Below are 17,564 nucleotides of genomic sequence, written 5' to 3' on the forward strand. Positions count from 1 at the left end.
TTAAAAGACCTAAAGCTACCAGCCAGTAAGACCTTGAGAATGACCTTAAACAAACCTATAATCACTGAACAACAATCCCCACCCTAACCCCTCCCACCTCCATCTGTAAAACCTACTCTGCTGAATTAACAGGGTTGTAAGGAGAGCACTAGGTAAGCAAATTGTGCAAGAATTATTCATTTTCCAAGCAAATGGGGGTGGGAGGTGGGCAGGCGCCTACAGGCAACGGGGCTCCTGGCTGGTCATATCTGCAAAAACAGGCACAAGCCACTCAGATCAAATATTAATAACTCTAAATTTCCTATGCAATATTCATCCCGCTGCAGGTGATCTTTTTCATATAAATCTCTCTTCAACCAGCTCCACTATGAGATGCCTCTATTAAAATCAGAACCTCCCATCTGTACACTTTAAAAGAGATGGTCCCTATGGGAGATGACAAAAATAGTACAATTTCAGTTGCCACAAGTATTTAAAGCAACAATCTACATCACTGCCACAGTTCGGAGAAGGTTCGTTGAGATGAGCACAACCTTTCAAATTTTTCAATCTGGGATTTTATTTTTTAAAATCCTCACATTTAAAACTACTCACATTAAAAAACGGCACTGTGAGAGGAGGATCATAATTTAACCTCTGCTGCTCAACGTCATTTTAATCTAAACTTAGGACAGAATCTTATATGTTCATTAATTCATCCAACAACTCTCTAGCGAGCTCTTACTAAGTGCCATTTCCAGTTCTCAACCACAGCCTTTGAAAATGGCCATGCTGGGGTTGAGGAGTGGAGGGGAAAGAAAAATATAGACGATGATGTAAAGCTTCCAAGCCGGGCCTGCGAGAGAGCATAGCAGCATGAGTGCATGTGTGGCGTGCCGGAGGCCTGGGTTAGATCCCCAGCACTGCCAAGTACCACCAAGAGCAGCCCTGATGGACAGAACCTGGAGTGGCCCCCAAGTACTCTAGTGTAGAGCCACCCAACAAACCAAAAATGTTTCCAAATATAATGTTCTCAGACTTTAGTGCACATGGACCCGCTCGAGGTCTTCTGTTGAGATTCACCTCCAGAGTGGCTGCTTCAATGGGTCAGGGATGGGAGAGCACAGAATCATGTCTCATGACCACAGGGCAGTCATGGAAGCCTCGCAGATGTGCCAACCGAGCCAAGATCTGAAGGAGGTACTGAGAAAGAGTCATTCCACCCAGAGGGTGCAGCCAATGCCAAGGACATGAGGCAGGAGCATACGGGGCAAGGAAACCGTGTGACTTGGTCAGCAAAAAGGGAAGAGCAGTAGGTGAGATCAATGGTACCATGACAAGACAGACCTGGTGGTGCCAGGGGGACTGTCAGGAGGGCGCTGACTTCACTCTGAGACAGGGAAGCACAGGATGGATTCCAGTAAAGGCATGAAGCAAGCTGTCTCAGCTGAACAGCATTGCTCAGCACGCCGTGGGGAGAACTGAGCACAAAGCTGGAGAGGGTGGAGTAAGGGAATTTTTTAAGAGGCTGCCGGAGTAACAACCCAGGAAAGCCTGGGAGTGGTCAGAGAGGCAGTGAGAGAGGTGAAGAGTGCAGCTTACTGACCAATGGGACAGGATATAGAATGGACCCAAGAGAGCAAAGAATGAAGAAGTGTCCGGTTTCCGGCAGATTCAATAAAGTGAAGAAGATTGGAAGAGGAGAAGTCTGCGGGGGTCATTAGCTGAAGGTTGCAGTTCTCCTGTCCTGAATTACATGATTTTTGTACTATTTTTAGACTTTAAATTTGAGAGCCCAAGATTTTTCATTTTACAGGTAATACACATTGACAGCCAACAATAAAGAGCCTGGCTGAGTTCACAGAGTAACATAGTGACCCAAGAAAAAGATCATCTTTGGCTACTGTATCATCAAACATTCTGGTAAGCAAGTGCTATGTTCTTTTCCACAGAGAAAAATGATATATTAACTCTATTCAAAGTTCCTGAAAATCTCTGAACTAGATATGATTATGCTGCAATTTATATGAGGAAGAACCCCATTCACAGACCACTCATATTTACCATATATATATTTAAGATTACCCTAGGATGAGCTATTAAGCTAGGCCAGCTGCAGTTACACGAGATTCTACCATATAAGCATTTCCCTCCAAGTACACATTGTTCATTGACTTTGACAGTTCGCTGTTGAATGTCAACTTCACCAGAACTGTCAACTTCAAGACTGTAGGCACTGTATCTCCATTGCGTACCAAGTTCAGAGCACTGTGCCAGAACACAGTAAACATGCTCCATAAATAATCTGACAACCAAACACTTAAGATGCATTGAACCAGAGGCTTTATGTTTACGCTTTCATGGGGAAGGACCTTTGTTTCTCTTAAAACAAATGGAGGATCCAGAAACAAAATAGATTTAAAAAAGAAGAAGAAAACGATGAAGTAAAAGACCTGAGTTGAACTGTTCTGCTCTTAAGGCTAAAAACATTTTTTCCTAGATCCTAAAGGCCTAAGGGAAGAAAGGCAGAGATGGAGAGAAGGAGAGAGAAATTGGAGGGAGTTGGGGGAAAGGAGGGTTAGGGAAAAATAAAGGAAGGCTAAGGCCCCTTTGCCCTATATTCTCCCAGATATTTTTTGAAATTCAACCCTACATCACATCCAGCTAAATGTGCACAGCTGAGGAAAAATGTACAGAGTAACAGAGCAAAGTGAATTTTCCCTGTGGGGTTCACCCAGTAAGACTTTCTTAAGTTCTTAAACAACTGCTAGCAGCTGTTAAAAGATGGGAGGCTGCTTAACCCCCTTCTCTCTGCCCCAAAGTATTTCTCACCCGTGGTTGTACAGATGGAACGGAAAACTAAGTTGAAAGAATTGACTGCATTCTTGGTTCATGTGAGTGGTTTCACCAAGTGTTACTGTTTGTCAAGATCTCAAAACTTAAGGAGGCAAATTAAGTCGCTGTCCTTATTTACTTAAGCCACAAGAATAATAGATGAGAATTTTGACATAACTCATTAAGCCATAATTGACTTAATTATAAATTTTCAGAACCATAAACCATATGGTTTGGTTAACTAAAAAGCCCTGTAAGACCCCAAAAATTTTCATTTGCATTTGTATTCATTCTTCATTTTATTAATCACTCCTTGCTAAGAGAGAGCTAAAATCAAAGATAACACTGTCCTTGCTTTGTTTTGGTTTTGTTTTGGAGTTGCGTACAGTACGCAGGGCTCACTCCTGGCTTTGCGCTGAGGGATCACTACTGGAAGGACTCGGTGGCCATATGTGGTGCTGGGGGGTCCAAGCTGGGGCAGCCCAAGATGGGCTTACCCACTATACTGTCTCTCCAGCCTCGAAAGCTGAAACTGTTTTGTTTGCTTGTTTGTTTTTTGTTTTTGTCCTAGGAAACAAGAAGATAGCTGTATAGACTGTGCGAATGTGTAGCATGCAGGAGGCCCAGGTTTGATCCCTGGCACCACATGGTTCCCTGAGTACCACCAGAAGCAGAACACAGAGTGGGAGAAGCACTTGAGGGTTGCTAGGCATAACTCAAAAACCAAAAGGAAAAAAAATAACTACTTTCAGCCTTAAAAGTTCATGTTCATACCTAATATTTTATGTTCATAACTCATGTTCATACCTAAATATTTTAAATACTTTCCATCCCGCTCTATTATGTGGCCCTATCTTTAATCTTTAATCTTGCAGCTGTGCATTCATGGGCATCCTCCACCTGACAGGCTCCTGCACTTGCAGGAGCTTCCAGGACAGGTGTCCAGTGTGCCTGACATCAGGCCGCAAAGACCAAAAGGTCACCAAAAGCTAATGCGGCCCTGTGACAGGCATCGGATGAGGGTGATGAGATAAGCCACAAGGAGTTTCCATTGTTTCGAAATCTGCAGGCAAGAGGGGCACATACAGACCCACCACCATGCTATGAACTGGATTCTCTAGGAGAGTGTGTAAATCACATTTTCACACCACTGGACTAAGGAGCAAGGGTGGCGTGAGGGAGTAAAGGATTGGGAAAGACTCCCCAAGGAAAGACCACCCCAAATGGAGTCATGAAGGAGAAGTGAGTCAAGCAAAGATGGAATATTTTTTCTTAAAAATTAATAAATTAAATAAATAAATGGGGAGGGCTTCCCCGTGCACCAGGGGGGTTGAGGCTTTAATCTATCAGCATTAAGCTTTATGCCTTATGCAAGCGAAACCATAGGTCAGGTGTACGGAATAAACCATGTTCACTCTGGTGGAATTTGGGAAACTGATGATGTAAAGAAATGAAAGGAAAATGATAAGGTGGGGGATCAGGTGGGTTATGTACAGCCTTTACTTCCTTGTGAACTTGCCATACCCTCAGTAAAGGCACCCCTCCTGTTCTGAAACAAAGACAATGAAAGCCAATTCTACAAAGGAATAAGCACTCCTTTAATCCTTTCATTTGCACCATACAGATGAGGAAAGTGCAGTGCAGAGAGCTTAAATAACTTGACTATAGGGCCAGAACCAAGACTTTATCAAGGACAACAGTATGGCAACACAGCCTGTGCTCTGGGTCAAGGCACTCAAAAATCCAAGGGCACCATCATTTCCTGACTCTGGTGTCTGGGAAGCTCAGAAAGGTCCACAGAATGTGGCTTGGAGCAGTTGCCTCTTTCCTCTTCAGCACAAGAAATACTCTGCCCCCATCCTGCCCACACACACACACACAGAAGGGAAACAGAAGAATCCAGAAGCTCTGGGTACAAAACCTCAACCAACTTGCATACCTTCCTCTTGCTCTAAGAGGATAGTATCTGAGTACCAGAAACAAATTGAACCCAGTTGCACTTTTTCCTGCTAGAAGTTTTAGTCATCAGGTTTTCAATGATCAAGACACTGACGGAAGGTGAAAATGTATTCAAATTTTGACTAAGGATATCATCTCCCCACTTCCCAGAAACAAACAAACAAACAAACAAAAAGAAAGTGAAAGGGATGCTATCTCATCCACTAGGCAAAATTTGCCTTTGAATCGACATATGTGAGGGTAACTCACTAGAGTTCTAGCTTGATTAAGTTCAGTGCCAGACTTGATTCCTGTCATTAAAAAAAAAAAAATGTAGAGTGGGAAATTCTTATTCACAGACACACCTAAAAGGCAAAGGTCAATAAAAACGAGCCCGAGTGACTTTATATAATGCCCCAGAATAAGCTTCTAAAAAGTTCTTTGAAATCAAATGTTTAAAATCCACATCTTTATAGTACACTAATAGAGGTATGTTTTTAATCCTATGATAAATACATTTGCAGTGACAATCTCAAAGTGACTTGTTTTATGTGAATTTCTATTTGTTCTGAAAAGTGTCACTGATTCTAGACAAACAGGCTTAGTCGCTTGTCAAAGTTCTCCGTGCTTCCTCACACTATGACGGACATCAAATTGGAAAATAAAGTGCTAGGCCGTGGGAACCGCATGACTTTTAAACAGCCACTCCTTCAAACATGTACTGAAGCTCAATCTATCACATTTCCCAAAGCAACCTACCCAAATTCATTGTCAGCAAGTGACATTTGCGAGTTCTCTGAGAACAGAAGACATAATGGGTAAGGCATTTAAAAAAAAAATCCTAAGTAATCAGATTTTATCTTATTTTATTGGGGGGTGGGGTGGGTAGGTGCTATACCCAGTAGTGCTTAGGAGACTTATACTCCTAAGGGACTATGTGTCTTAAGGGACTAAACGTCATGCTGGGTACTTGAACTTGGGTCAGTGCCGCTGCAGTTACATGAAGGAACTGCCTTACCTCCTGGACTATCTGTCTTTCTGGCCTAGACAGGTCTGAATTCACTATGTCAAACCTGACGTTTCCAGTCTGAACAGCATGCAGTTACACCTGCACCTGATTCTCTACCAAATAACAACTAAGCTAATTGCTTTCCATATTGCCTACAGCAGAGGTGAGGAATGTCCAACCTGTGAAATCACTGGCCTAGCCCTGATCCATGACGGGACAGACACATGCTTTAAGTCAAAGGCTCATGGCTCGTTTGCCTGTATTATTATATGGCCCACGAATATCCAAATGACCTTGAGCTTACTAATTGGGAGTGGGTGGTGGTGAAAGGGTTACTCTCCCACACAGGTAAAGCTTTGACAGTGACATTCTGTGTCCAGAAGGATTAAGGAAGAAAAAGGTGCTGAACAGGTTCCATAGTCCCAAATTGGTACAGATGAAGAGGTGCCAGTGACTGCTCCTTGGCTTCCATCTGAACCAAGATCAGTTCTGACCAGGCCCAAAGGCTCTTTCCAGATGGCACTTCCGGCTCTGGACCTAGACTGCTGGATTCTGAAGCTTCACCCCACCACTTACTCTCCACGTGACTCGGGCAACTAACTAAGGGTGCCACTCTGAGCCTCAGCTTCTGTATAAAGGAAGCAGAGGAGAGCACCTATCTCCTGGGTGTTGGGTGATGAAAGGGTCCATTACAGTCGGAATGTGGGTGCTGGGTGCTGAATGTACGGGGGCATGTGGGCCCCAGCAGGTCTCACAAAAAACATTTCACACACATTCACTACTGATTTTACACCCACAAGCAGTGGGAATTGGAACTGTTGGAAACAACTCTGTTGTTTGTCTATCAAGGTGAGTTTTCTGTGGTCTGAATGATGGCCTTTTCATTTTTCCTTCTCTAAGAAAAAGTCCTGAGAAATGGAATTATGTGCCCACAGATGGTACCATGACTGAAATTTTATAATAAAAAATTATTTTATGTTAGGAAAGTAAGAAAATGTTATTTTAAAAATACTGTTCACAATACTCTTAAGTTGAAGAAATAGTAATATTCAAAGAAATAAACACAAACTTCACTCCCTCTTTGCATTTACTTTGAAAAATAGGGCCTATCAAACATAAAGGTGTCAGGGTAAAAGGGACAGTCTAAGGAAAAGCTTATTTTTTTAATCCTAAGGTGATAGGGAGAGCTACAAGAGTCAGTCAAACTCTACTGTTGCTGTTGAGTCTCCTCTTCCAGCTCTTTCCCCATCCAGTCACCTCACAAAGATGCCAGAAAAAGACTCAAGACTTGGGGTCCTGAGATTTCTTCAGGCAGGGATTAACTTCCTCACCAACAAAGTCAAACTTCTCTAACACAAGACCGGGAACAGTTTCCTTCTGTTCCAAAAGAACATTAAAAATGTTTTTTATTTAATTAATCAACAAAAAAAAATTATAAACAGTGTCTGAATTCAAAGGGCTCAAATCAGAGAATATATAAAAATGAAACAGGAATTCTCCAAGGCCAACACTTCAAAGATGCAGAAACTAAACACTGCAATGCCTCCTAACCCACCACTTTATAGACACCCAGGAAATGGCAATTCCAGTCTGTTATGACACAAGCGCGAAGCTGCGTACAAAAATAGGATGCCGAGGAAAGTCTGGAATGGCTGTACGAGAGAACCTCACAATAGTCCGTCCAGGCACAGGCACGGTTCTGGTTCTAAGTACTTTCAATACAACCTAAGGACCCCACCCCCCTCACGTGGCTTTCTGCATGTGCCCTTCAGAATTCAAGAGCCCCCAGAGAGCAGCTGTGGGCTGGGTTACACCACCCACAGTGAGGAAAAAAAAAATGAAAGGTCTGAGAGAGATAGAAGCAGTCAGGAAATCTTACCTCAGGGGATCCCAAATGAGAAAAGGAAAAGGACAATGTGCTCCAGAAGGCCCAGAGAAGGAGCTCAGTCCTTAATCTGACAAGAAGAACAGGCCGGGTGGCTGGCAGGGTACCAAGAGGCAGAAGAGGCAGGGGTTGACATGCCTTCATATTTCAAAGACAATTCACTGCTTTTGTTGCCTCTCTCTTTTGATATTCTTAGTGAGAAACAATCATTTCATCACAAAACAGAGAAAATTAGTTGTACTTCCTTATTTGCTTAGAGCAAGATTAATAACAAGTCAACATCCAATTTCCAGATTTAAAAACATTACATTTTTATAAAACTCACACTGTCCCTCAGAATTGAGCTGCCTGCAGGACAAATTTGAATACATGTGATCCCCCTTGCATGCAGGCTTAGAGTAACTGTCATTTTGCTGTTGACTGTAATGATAGCTGTAATTGTTATAGAAATAATAAGAGTAAGAGTAAGAGTATATGAAGTAGGAGGAACACCCATGGCAGACTGGCAGCTGCTGAAACCTATTGCATATTTACTATGTGCCAATCACTGTTAAGATCCTGGGATACGAAGAGCTTTATCTGATTTCACAGGAAGCAATGGCCCTGGTTGTATCTTTATCTCCATTTAAGGAAATGAAGTTTTAAAGAGCTTGGTAGCTTGAGCAAAATCAGAGCTCACTTCAGAGGGAACTGGGAATTTCAACCAAGTCTGATGCTCTAGGCCTTGGACTTTTCTTTTTGCTTCGTTTTGTTTTGGGGTTACACTGGTGGTGCTCAGAGGTTACTCCTGGCTGTATGCTCAATGATCATTCCTGGAAGGGCTTGGAGCACCATATGAGGTACCGAGGATTGAACCCAGGGCAAAGCAAGCACCTTACCCACTGTACTACCATTTCAGCTTGTGCTTCAAGTAAAAGAACAAACAAAAACCAGACTACTCTAGAGCCGTGTGGTAAGAAGCTTTAGTTTCCAAATTTTTCACTGCACTTGTTCAGACAAAGTTGTGCTTTGTTTTTTTGTTTCTTCCAAGCTGTCCCTAGATGTGAAATATGAGCACTTTCTAGTGAGAGGAAAAGATAGATGGATAAAAAGCACTAATTTGGGGAGCTCAATATAGAATTTGGCATTAGTAAGAACTACCAAAGTGGGCAAGAAGAAGACACATGAATAGCCACAGGAAAACAGACATATAAAAAAAAATGTTCATCATCACTTATTAGGAAAATGAAAATCTAAACAACAAGGAGATATCACCTCACACCAGTGAAGATGACATTCATCCAAAAGACTGGAAGAACCAGTGTTGGCAGGGATGTGGTCCAAAAGGAATCCCCATTCACCACTGGTGGATATGCTGTGTGGTTCAGCTTTTATGAAAAACAGAATGGAGACCTCTCAAAAAAGAAAAACTGGAACTTGCATATGATCCAGCAATTTTACCTCTAACACATAAAAATGAAACTCAAAAATGATATTTGCATAAAAATGTTCATTGTAGCACTTAGTAGAGCCAGGATATGGACCTAAACATCCAACAAAAGATGAATAGATAAAGAAGTTGTGAACTATATACACAATGAAATACTGTATAGTCATAAGCAAAGATAGAATCATGCAGTCTGCAGCAACTTGGATGGAACTGGAGCGTATATGTTAAGTGAAATAAGTTAGAGGGAGAAGGACAAATACTTGATTATCTCACCCGGTGGCATATGGGGGAAAAAAACCATAAAATGAAAACAAACCCATAGCCCTAGATTACAAAACTGGGAATACTAAGCAAGAGGGAGGAACTGGGGGTTGCCGGGAATGAAGAGGTGAAGTGAATGGGACGCAGGTACATTTGTGGAGAAGTCTCCAGCAGTTTGGTGGTGGTGAGGTACAATAATTGTGTATATTACTTTATAAATATTAACTTTATAGTAAAAAAGATAACCAAAACTATAATTAAATTTAATTTTTTTAATGGGTTACCCTTAAAAGTGCTATCTCTTTTCTTCTTTTCATTGGGAACATTTCTGTGCATTCTTTACTCTAAAAGTTCTTAAAGGAAGGTAGTGACACAAAGCTGCAAGCATCTTCGGGATATTGAAAATAGTATTAAAAAATTTCGTAAGGATTATAAGTACACATACGTTCCTCCTTTGGCAAACTAATGGTTATTTTCTTAATCTGATTCCTTTCTGATAAGCCTAATTCTCCCTCTCAGAGAACCTGGCAAGCTACTGAGAGTTTCCTGCCCACATAGGAGAGAACTGGCAAGCTCCCTGTGGCATATTCATATGCCAAAACCAGTAACAACGATGGGTCTCATTTGACCCTGAAAGAGCCTCCAATGCAGCATGGTTGGGAAGGACGAGTAAAGAGAGGCTTCTAAAATCTCAGGGCTAGGACGGATGGAGACATTACTGAGACTGCTCAAGAAAATCGCCGATCAACTGGATGATGATGATGATGATGATGATGATGATGATGATGATGATGATGATGATCAATTTTTAAAATAGAATGGGGAACCAGTGAAATGGTACAGGAGTTAAGGCACGGGCCTTGAATGCGACTACACCTGGTTCCTGAGCACTGCCAGGAATGATCTCTGAATATATCCCAGGAGTAAGCCCTGAGTGAAGTACCAACCCCTGCCTTCCCCCAAAAAAATAAAAATAAAAACAGAATGGCCATTCATTTGGCCATTCCACAATGGCTCTATCCACACTGGTAGAGCACGACCAGTGTGGCCATGGTGGCCCCATCACCATGAGCCTGTTCACCAATCACCAGGCCCACAGTCAGGTCAAGTACCACCAGAAGTGAACCCAGAGTCCAAGCTTGGGAGGAGCCCCATCAGTTAGAAAAAAAAGAAAACTGGTCAAAGAATAATAAATATTGAAGCCAGAAAACAAGAGATAGATTATGAGAAAGTTCTTTCTACTCTTATTTTTGCTTTGGGCTATGTTCAATTATTTTTTTATAAGTTTAACACTGACTTTGGTGACCTGAAGGTTTATTGAGTATACTGAATCATTTTCTTTTATTAGTTTTACTAGGTTATACTTAACATAGTTCAAAATTCAAAATGCTATAAAAGATATACACTATAGGGCAAGGGTTAAGGTACTTGCCTTACACATATCTGACTCCTGGTCATGGCAAAATGATCCCCTTGAATGGGACAACCATCAGTGATCCCTGAGCACAGAGCCATGAGTAAGCTCTGAACACCATAAGATGTGACACAGAAACCCAAAACAAGCAAAAAGATATACACTAAGGTATCTGTTCCAATTCCACCAGTATACTGCTAAAATTTCTTGGTACAAACACAGGAACTCATTTCTTTTACAAAAGATAGAAAGTTACAAACTTTGTATTCCACCATATTTTATTCATTTAACCATGTAGCCTGAAAATTCTTTTCAAGGTCAGTGGACAGACAGCTTTCATTCTCCATTATGCTGATGGATAGTTTATAATGTGGATATACCATACATTACATTTCATCAGTACTCCTAAGCTGTTTCCAATCTTTGGCTGCCACATGCTCCAATAAATAGCTATAATGTTTGTTTCTATTGTCCCCTTTTTTGATTGCATTAAGGATTTCTCACATTTATTTATTCATTGAAATAATGCAATGAGGAGAAATGAATCTAGATTTTGTAGGACATGAAGATAATAAGATCTGGAAAAACCTCTTTAAAATAGGCACATAAATTTAAAATTAGATAAGTATATTTTTATTTATAATTTAAAAACCATATCAATTCTCTGGAGTCTTAAGTTTTCAAGTCCTTATTCCCATGCTATCTTTAGACCATTCAACGGCGACAACAAATACTTAAGGGAAATACTTGCTGATTGCAAATTGGCTACTCTTCACCACATAAACCCTCTGGCACTCTCAGAAACAGACTACATGTGCAAGTGTCTGAAACTTAAACTTCACTAGTTGCACAGTAAATCTGTGTCACACTGAATGACAGTCATTAAGAGATACACAACAATCACCATCTCACAGGCTTAGAGGTGCGATAACTGGTCTCCAATTTGCACAGTGCCAATCAATATGCTCTGTTTGACTTGAAAGCTTTTGAACATAACTGGCACACAGAATACCTCCCCAGTGGTCTTAAACCAGTGGCAACATTTGACCTAATTCATATTTCAATGGGGATAACTAATCAAAGATTGTACTTTTATTATTTGCTCTCCAAAGGGAAGATGTTTGATTTGAAACAAGTTCCCAACTGCCCTTTTACGTTTTCAAAATAACTATTCTCTCCTTTGAAAATAAACATTCAACCAAAGTCCCTATAAGTATCCTTAACTAAAAACAGAATCCAAGTTCAGCATCATGCTTGTCACAGAGGTGAGGGCAGATCCCAGATAGTGACACACAATGAGACAAGATGACTCAAGGGTTACCCCCCATTATATTAAAGGGTAAATATTAAGAGGGAGGGTCTTTTAGGCCGTACACTGACATTTTTTAATAACAAAGTTTGATGTTCAAATTTCTCTACAGACAAAGTGAGACCAAATACTGCCAACACTGATCACATAACTAGATATGTGAAGACCCCAGATGTATGGTAAAGGTAGGACTCCCCACACCTGCTTAAGAAAAAGGAGATGAAAGTTAGAGAGATACTACAGCAGGTAAGGCCCTCCCCTTGCACATGGCTGACGTGGGTTCCACCCTCTAGCAGCCCATATGGTCCCGAGTCCCTCGAGGAATGATTCCTGACACAGAGGTAGGTGTAAACCCTGAGCTCAGAAGGGAAAGGGGAAGGGAGAGAAGGATGAAGAGAAGGGAAAGGAGGGGGTAGAGAAAAGAGGAAGAAGAGAAGAGGAGGAGCAGGAGGAGGAGGACAGAAGGGTAAGGAGAAGGTAATGGTGAGGGTAGGAGGAGGTTCAGGAAAGACGGAGGGAGAGGCAGAGGAAGAAGAGGAGGAGGGGGGAGAGGAGGAAGAGAGAGAAAAGGAGGATGAGGAGAAGAGGAGGAGGAAGAAGAGGGGGAAGGAGAGGAAGAGAAGGAGGAAAAAGAGGAGGAGGAGAAGGAGGAATATTGGGGCATACACCAATAGTAATCAACGTGTCACAATACTGATTCTCACCAAGGATAAGCTCAAGAGGTGTGCTGTGAGGAACATTTTGTACCTGGAAACCAAAATGTAGAACAATAACAACAAAACCAACCAACCAAACAGACAAACAAAAAACCCTGCAACAAACAGAGCCAGTCCAGTTGGGAGAATGGCAAAAACAATGACAGCTGAGAGAACTGATGACACAGACCTTCATGGAGGTGAGGAAAACAAGTTCCCATAGATAGGACTGTACCTGTCCCAGGCCTTTCAGGCAATTCCAGGTGCAATCACTAAGGACGGGTTCTACACATGGAAGGTACTTGTCTGATGCATTCACTCAACAGATATTTACTGCCTGGGCATGCCTCCCACCTGTCAAGATCAGCCATGCAGGATCGGAATTCAGAGCAAATCAAGTCCTACATTTAAGAGTGCACAATTCTACTTTGTGAAAATAAAAGATACATTTTGAAAACTCATCAAGAAACTCTTACATGTGCTTTCCTTGGGGCAAGGGAGAAAATACAGCAAGTAAGGCACTTTTCTTGCATGTGGCCAACCTGGGTTGAATCCGTATATGGACCCCTAAACACTTCTGAGAGTGACTCCGGAGTACCAAGCCAGGAGTAAGGCCTGAGCACGGGCCATGTGTGGCCCCAAAACAAAGTTCAAAACAAAAAAAGCAGGATTTTTTTTGTAGTTTTATAAGTAGTTAAAAGTAAAAGCATAAAAATACATAATAAAAATAAAACAGTCCTTTCTCAAAAGCTACGTTCTAAAATATTATTATTAATACAATGTGGTCTAACAAGGAACAGGAGAGCATATTCTGTCTCAAACCCAAAACATGTTTTAATAGGGCAGATACATTTTCTTAAAACAGATAACATACATTTATTTATTTATTAGAAAAAAGCTTCTACATTTCTGGAAACATTAACACTTCTGAAAACAAAGAAATTTTCTCTTTTTCAGGTTTACCTGCTATCTGTACTGAACCATCCTCACCCAGAAGAATATTACCAGCTTTCAAATCCCTATTAGGAAAAAAACGGAAAATAAATTATGGAGTGCAGACATTAAACCAGGCAAATGCTAAGACTGATCTCATATTGCAGCTATTTCATGTAATTATTATTTTATAAATATTAAAATTTTATCACAGATTTTACAAAAGTAAAAAGGTATGTTGTGATTTTATAGTTTGCAACTGAGGGTTGAGTTACAGTCTCTATAAATGAATAAGCTATCATTTTAGCAGGAATTAAAATCCAGTCAGTGTAAAGCTATTCTGTTTCCACTTATATGTGTCTGTGGTATACTTTCAAAGTAATCCCCCTAGCCTCTTAAACAATAATTTTAATCAGACTAATTAAGTATTTGATTTAATTAGATATAGTTAGTCCAGATATAATTTTCTGCATTATATTATGCTTCTTCACTTTATAGAAACTGTACTGAATCATCTAAACCCAAAGTGACAATTTGATTTCTTAAATATTTTTATAATTATTGAAAGACAGTAGATATCACTAAGTATACAGCTCATTTATGCTTAAAATATAGGAATCACATTACTAGAGTTACTGGTAAATGTTTATTTACTTGAAACTATTCCTAAGAGTCTAAGTAATACAAAGCCATTTGAAATAGGTACTCATATTCTACACTGCTTGATTACTGAAGGAATTAGCATTTATGTCACATAGGAAAAAAGATAAAATTGGTGTTTCCTCCTTCCCTCTCACCATCACCATCAAAAATAATTAACAGGATCAGAGAGAGTGTTCAATGAGCTGGAGGGCATCCTTCGCATGTGGGAGCTCCTGGTTCGATCCCATCACCACATGGTCCCCTAAATACTGCAGGGAATAACCTCTGAGCACTGAGACAGAAGAGGCCAAGGAGCACCATGCCACAAGTCATCCAAATGCCTCTTTTTCACAAAAATTAACATATTACAGTGTTTGAAACAGTCCTGCTTATATTAAAAAGTTGGAGAAATCATTCAGAATCAAATCGTTCTTCAAACGTACTGAGTATTTAATTTTCTTTAACATGTCCGCTCAGTGCTTTTTATTTCCTAGCTTTATTTTACTGAAAACAGATTTATCAATCCTGAGGGTAACAATATAATTCATCAAAACATGTTCATTGTCTTATTTTGCTGATAAGTTCTTCTGCCCCATCTGCTTAGCCTAAGTTCGAAATAAGATGGCTACCAATATGGTTTCTTAAAAATTCATATTCCTTACAAACTAGCGCTAAGGGTACAGACAGTTGAATTTCTGAATTTAAACATCTCTTCAGAAGTCATACCTGTGGATCTGACCATTTCTGTGTAGATAGTCTAAGCCTTCCAAAACCTCTTTAAGGATTGTTGCTATTATGGCCTCTTCCAAAACTCCATTCTTATGTTCGCCTCGATTGACAATGTATTTTATGATGTCCAACATTGAACCTACATGGACAGAAAGAAAAATTGAAAAGATTGTATAAGCTCCTTCATTACCCTTTCAGAATAGAACTCCCTATTATTAAAGAAAAAGTACATGGAAACAAGCAAATCAAAAAATAAGCCATTATCTTAATCTGCTAATTTAATACAAATATTCCTTAAGTGTGCAAGTAGAAATATCACTTGCACTACTTGCACATTTTAGGACTACAGTGTGTAACTAGACACTATTGTGCAATTAGAAACAATAAATTCAAGTTCATAAGCACACCTTCAGATGAACCTAATAAAAATAAAATTCTCGACCAAAAATCAGAATGTTAAGGTCCGAGAGATAGTATGGCAGGTGGGGTGCTTTGCCTTGCATGCAGCTGACCGAGGTTTGACTCCCAGCACCCCAAAATGTTCCCCAAGCCCTGCCAGGAGTGATCCCTGAGCTCAGAGCTAGAAAAAAAGAACCTGAGCATGGCCAGGCATGGCCGTCAAACCAAAAACAAACAAAAATCAGAATGTTTGGGGGCTGCAAAGTTTAAGATTTCTTTTAGGTTAGTCCTATCCCACTGGACATAGATGGTTACAGGTTGAAAAGAGGGTCAACGATGCTTAATTGGACGAGAAAAAAGCAGGAGGCTCAAAGGAAAGATAGCAGGGACTTGCTGAGAAAGAGAAGCCAAGTTCATAATACAGAGAACACATGTGAGGCGGACTGAGTACCTGCCTCTAAGTCTTATTAGGACATTTCTTTCACTGACTCTAGGCAGTCCTTATTTTCATTTCCTTAGTGCTTGATGCAGACTTTTATTATAAAGAAAGAAATACCCAGTACTTTGTTACAATAAGCAGATTAGTATCCTTGGCACTGAGGATTCATGTTTCAACACATACTAATTAATATTCCAAACCTCCAGGTCATTTAAAAAAAACCCTAATTACCAGGAGGTTTAACATTTCTGAAGAGTTAACAAATGACTTACCTCAGGACCTGAATTTGGCTCTCGGCTCTCTATGATTAACTTAGAGGATTGAGTTTCCCCATCAGATATTACTACCAGAGGAGAAACTTACCCCTCATTAAAAACTCTGACATAACAAAATATTATAGAACAAAACAGATGTCTCCCCACTCAGAGAATAAAGCAAACATCCGCATATTCACTGACTCTAGGATTTTAAGATTTGTTAGCAAATGATACTTCCCAAAGATACTTCCTCTTCTTCGTAGGTGGATATACCACAGCAGGTATGAGTGAAATCCTGGCCTGCAGGAAGGACAATGAGCAAGAGTCCCCATCTTTCTACTTCATCTTACCTGAAGAGACTGCTTAAAACCAGTGTCTCTTTATCTAATGCCCAAGGAGACTATACTGGATTCTTTAGAAAAATGACAGCGAAGCTTTCTGACAGGTCCTCAGGAAAAAGAACAGAGTCAAACGCAAAGGAGACTGAATAAAATTAAAAAGCCAAATGAGGGTCAGAGACCCAGTTCAGAAGTTAAGGCACTTGCCTTGAGTGTGGCACACCCTGGTCCAATCCCTGGCTCCACATAGGGTCCCCTGAGTCCCACCAGGAGTGATCCCTGAGCACAGAACCAGAAGTACGCCCTACTGAGCAGTTCCAGTTCTGACCCCTGCCCCTCCCCGCAAAAAAAAAAAAAAAATAATAATAATAATAAATAAAAATGAGAAAGCAGGGGCTAGACAGAGAGATAATATCAGTTAAGCAGCTTGTATTGCATGTGTCTGATCCCAGTTTGAGCCCAGCATTACATGGTTGCCCCCCACCCAAGGAGAGGCAAACTTGGAGCAAATCCTTGAGCACAGACCTGGGAGTAGCCTGGGAGTAGTTGGTTAGGCACACCATAGACCAACTAACCTACACATACACAACATACACACACACACACACACACACACACACACACACACACTGGGAGTAGCCTCTGAGCACTGCAGGCACACCATAGACCAACTGCCCTACACACACACACACACACACACACACACACACACACACACAAAACTAGGTTAAGATCATTTCATTGGCAAAGATCATGTCTGCAGAGCCAAGAGCAGACCCAGCACTTAATACTGCAATCAGGGCCCAAGGGGCTTCATTTCTCTTTTTTTCTTTCCTCTTTTTTTCTTTTCCTCTTCCTTTTTAATTACGAACCAAAGTGGGCACTCAAGGGAACAATGACTAATAGGATTGACAAGACTGGGAACAGAACTAAACTAAGCTCTCCCAGGCTCCCTGCTGAGACCGACACACACTGACCCAAGGCAATTACAGCCTTCTCCTCATCTCCTTTCTGGGTCTTTGTTTGATCCAAAGGAGCTCCTCTTAAAAAAAAAAAATTTAAGATGCCTCCTT

General features: G+C 40.8%; 1 protein-coding gene across 1 annotated transcript in view; it reads right to left on the reverse strand.

The window, feature by feature from the left end:
- The window catches only part of STK39 (serine/threonine kinase 39), a 296,613-nt gene that overhangs the window by 199,395 nt on the left and 79,654 nt on the right, over positions 1–17,564 (reverse strand). Inside the window, exons 4-5 of the mRNA XM_055122270.1 lie at positions 15,056–15,197; positions 13,718–13,773 (exon numbers count right to left, since the gene is read on the reverse strand). Coding sequence (XP_054978245.1) covers positions 13,718–13,773; positions 15,056–15,197 — 198 coding nt within the window. The remainder of the gene's footprint in view (positions 1–13,717; positions 13,774–15,055; positions 15,198–17,564) is intronic.

The sequence above is a fragment of the Sorex araneus genome, chromosome X, assembly GCF_027595985.1.
Source record: "Sorex araneus isolate mSorAra2 chromosome X, mSorAra2.pri, whole genome shotgun sequence".
Taxonomy (NCBI): Eukaryota; Metazoa; Chordata; class Mammalia; order Eulipotyphla; family Soricidae; genus Sorex; species Sorex araneus.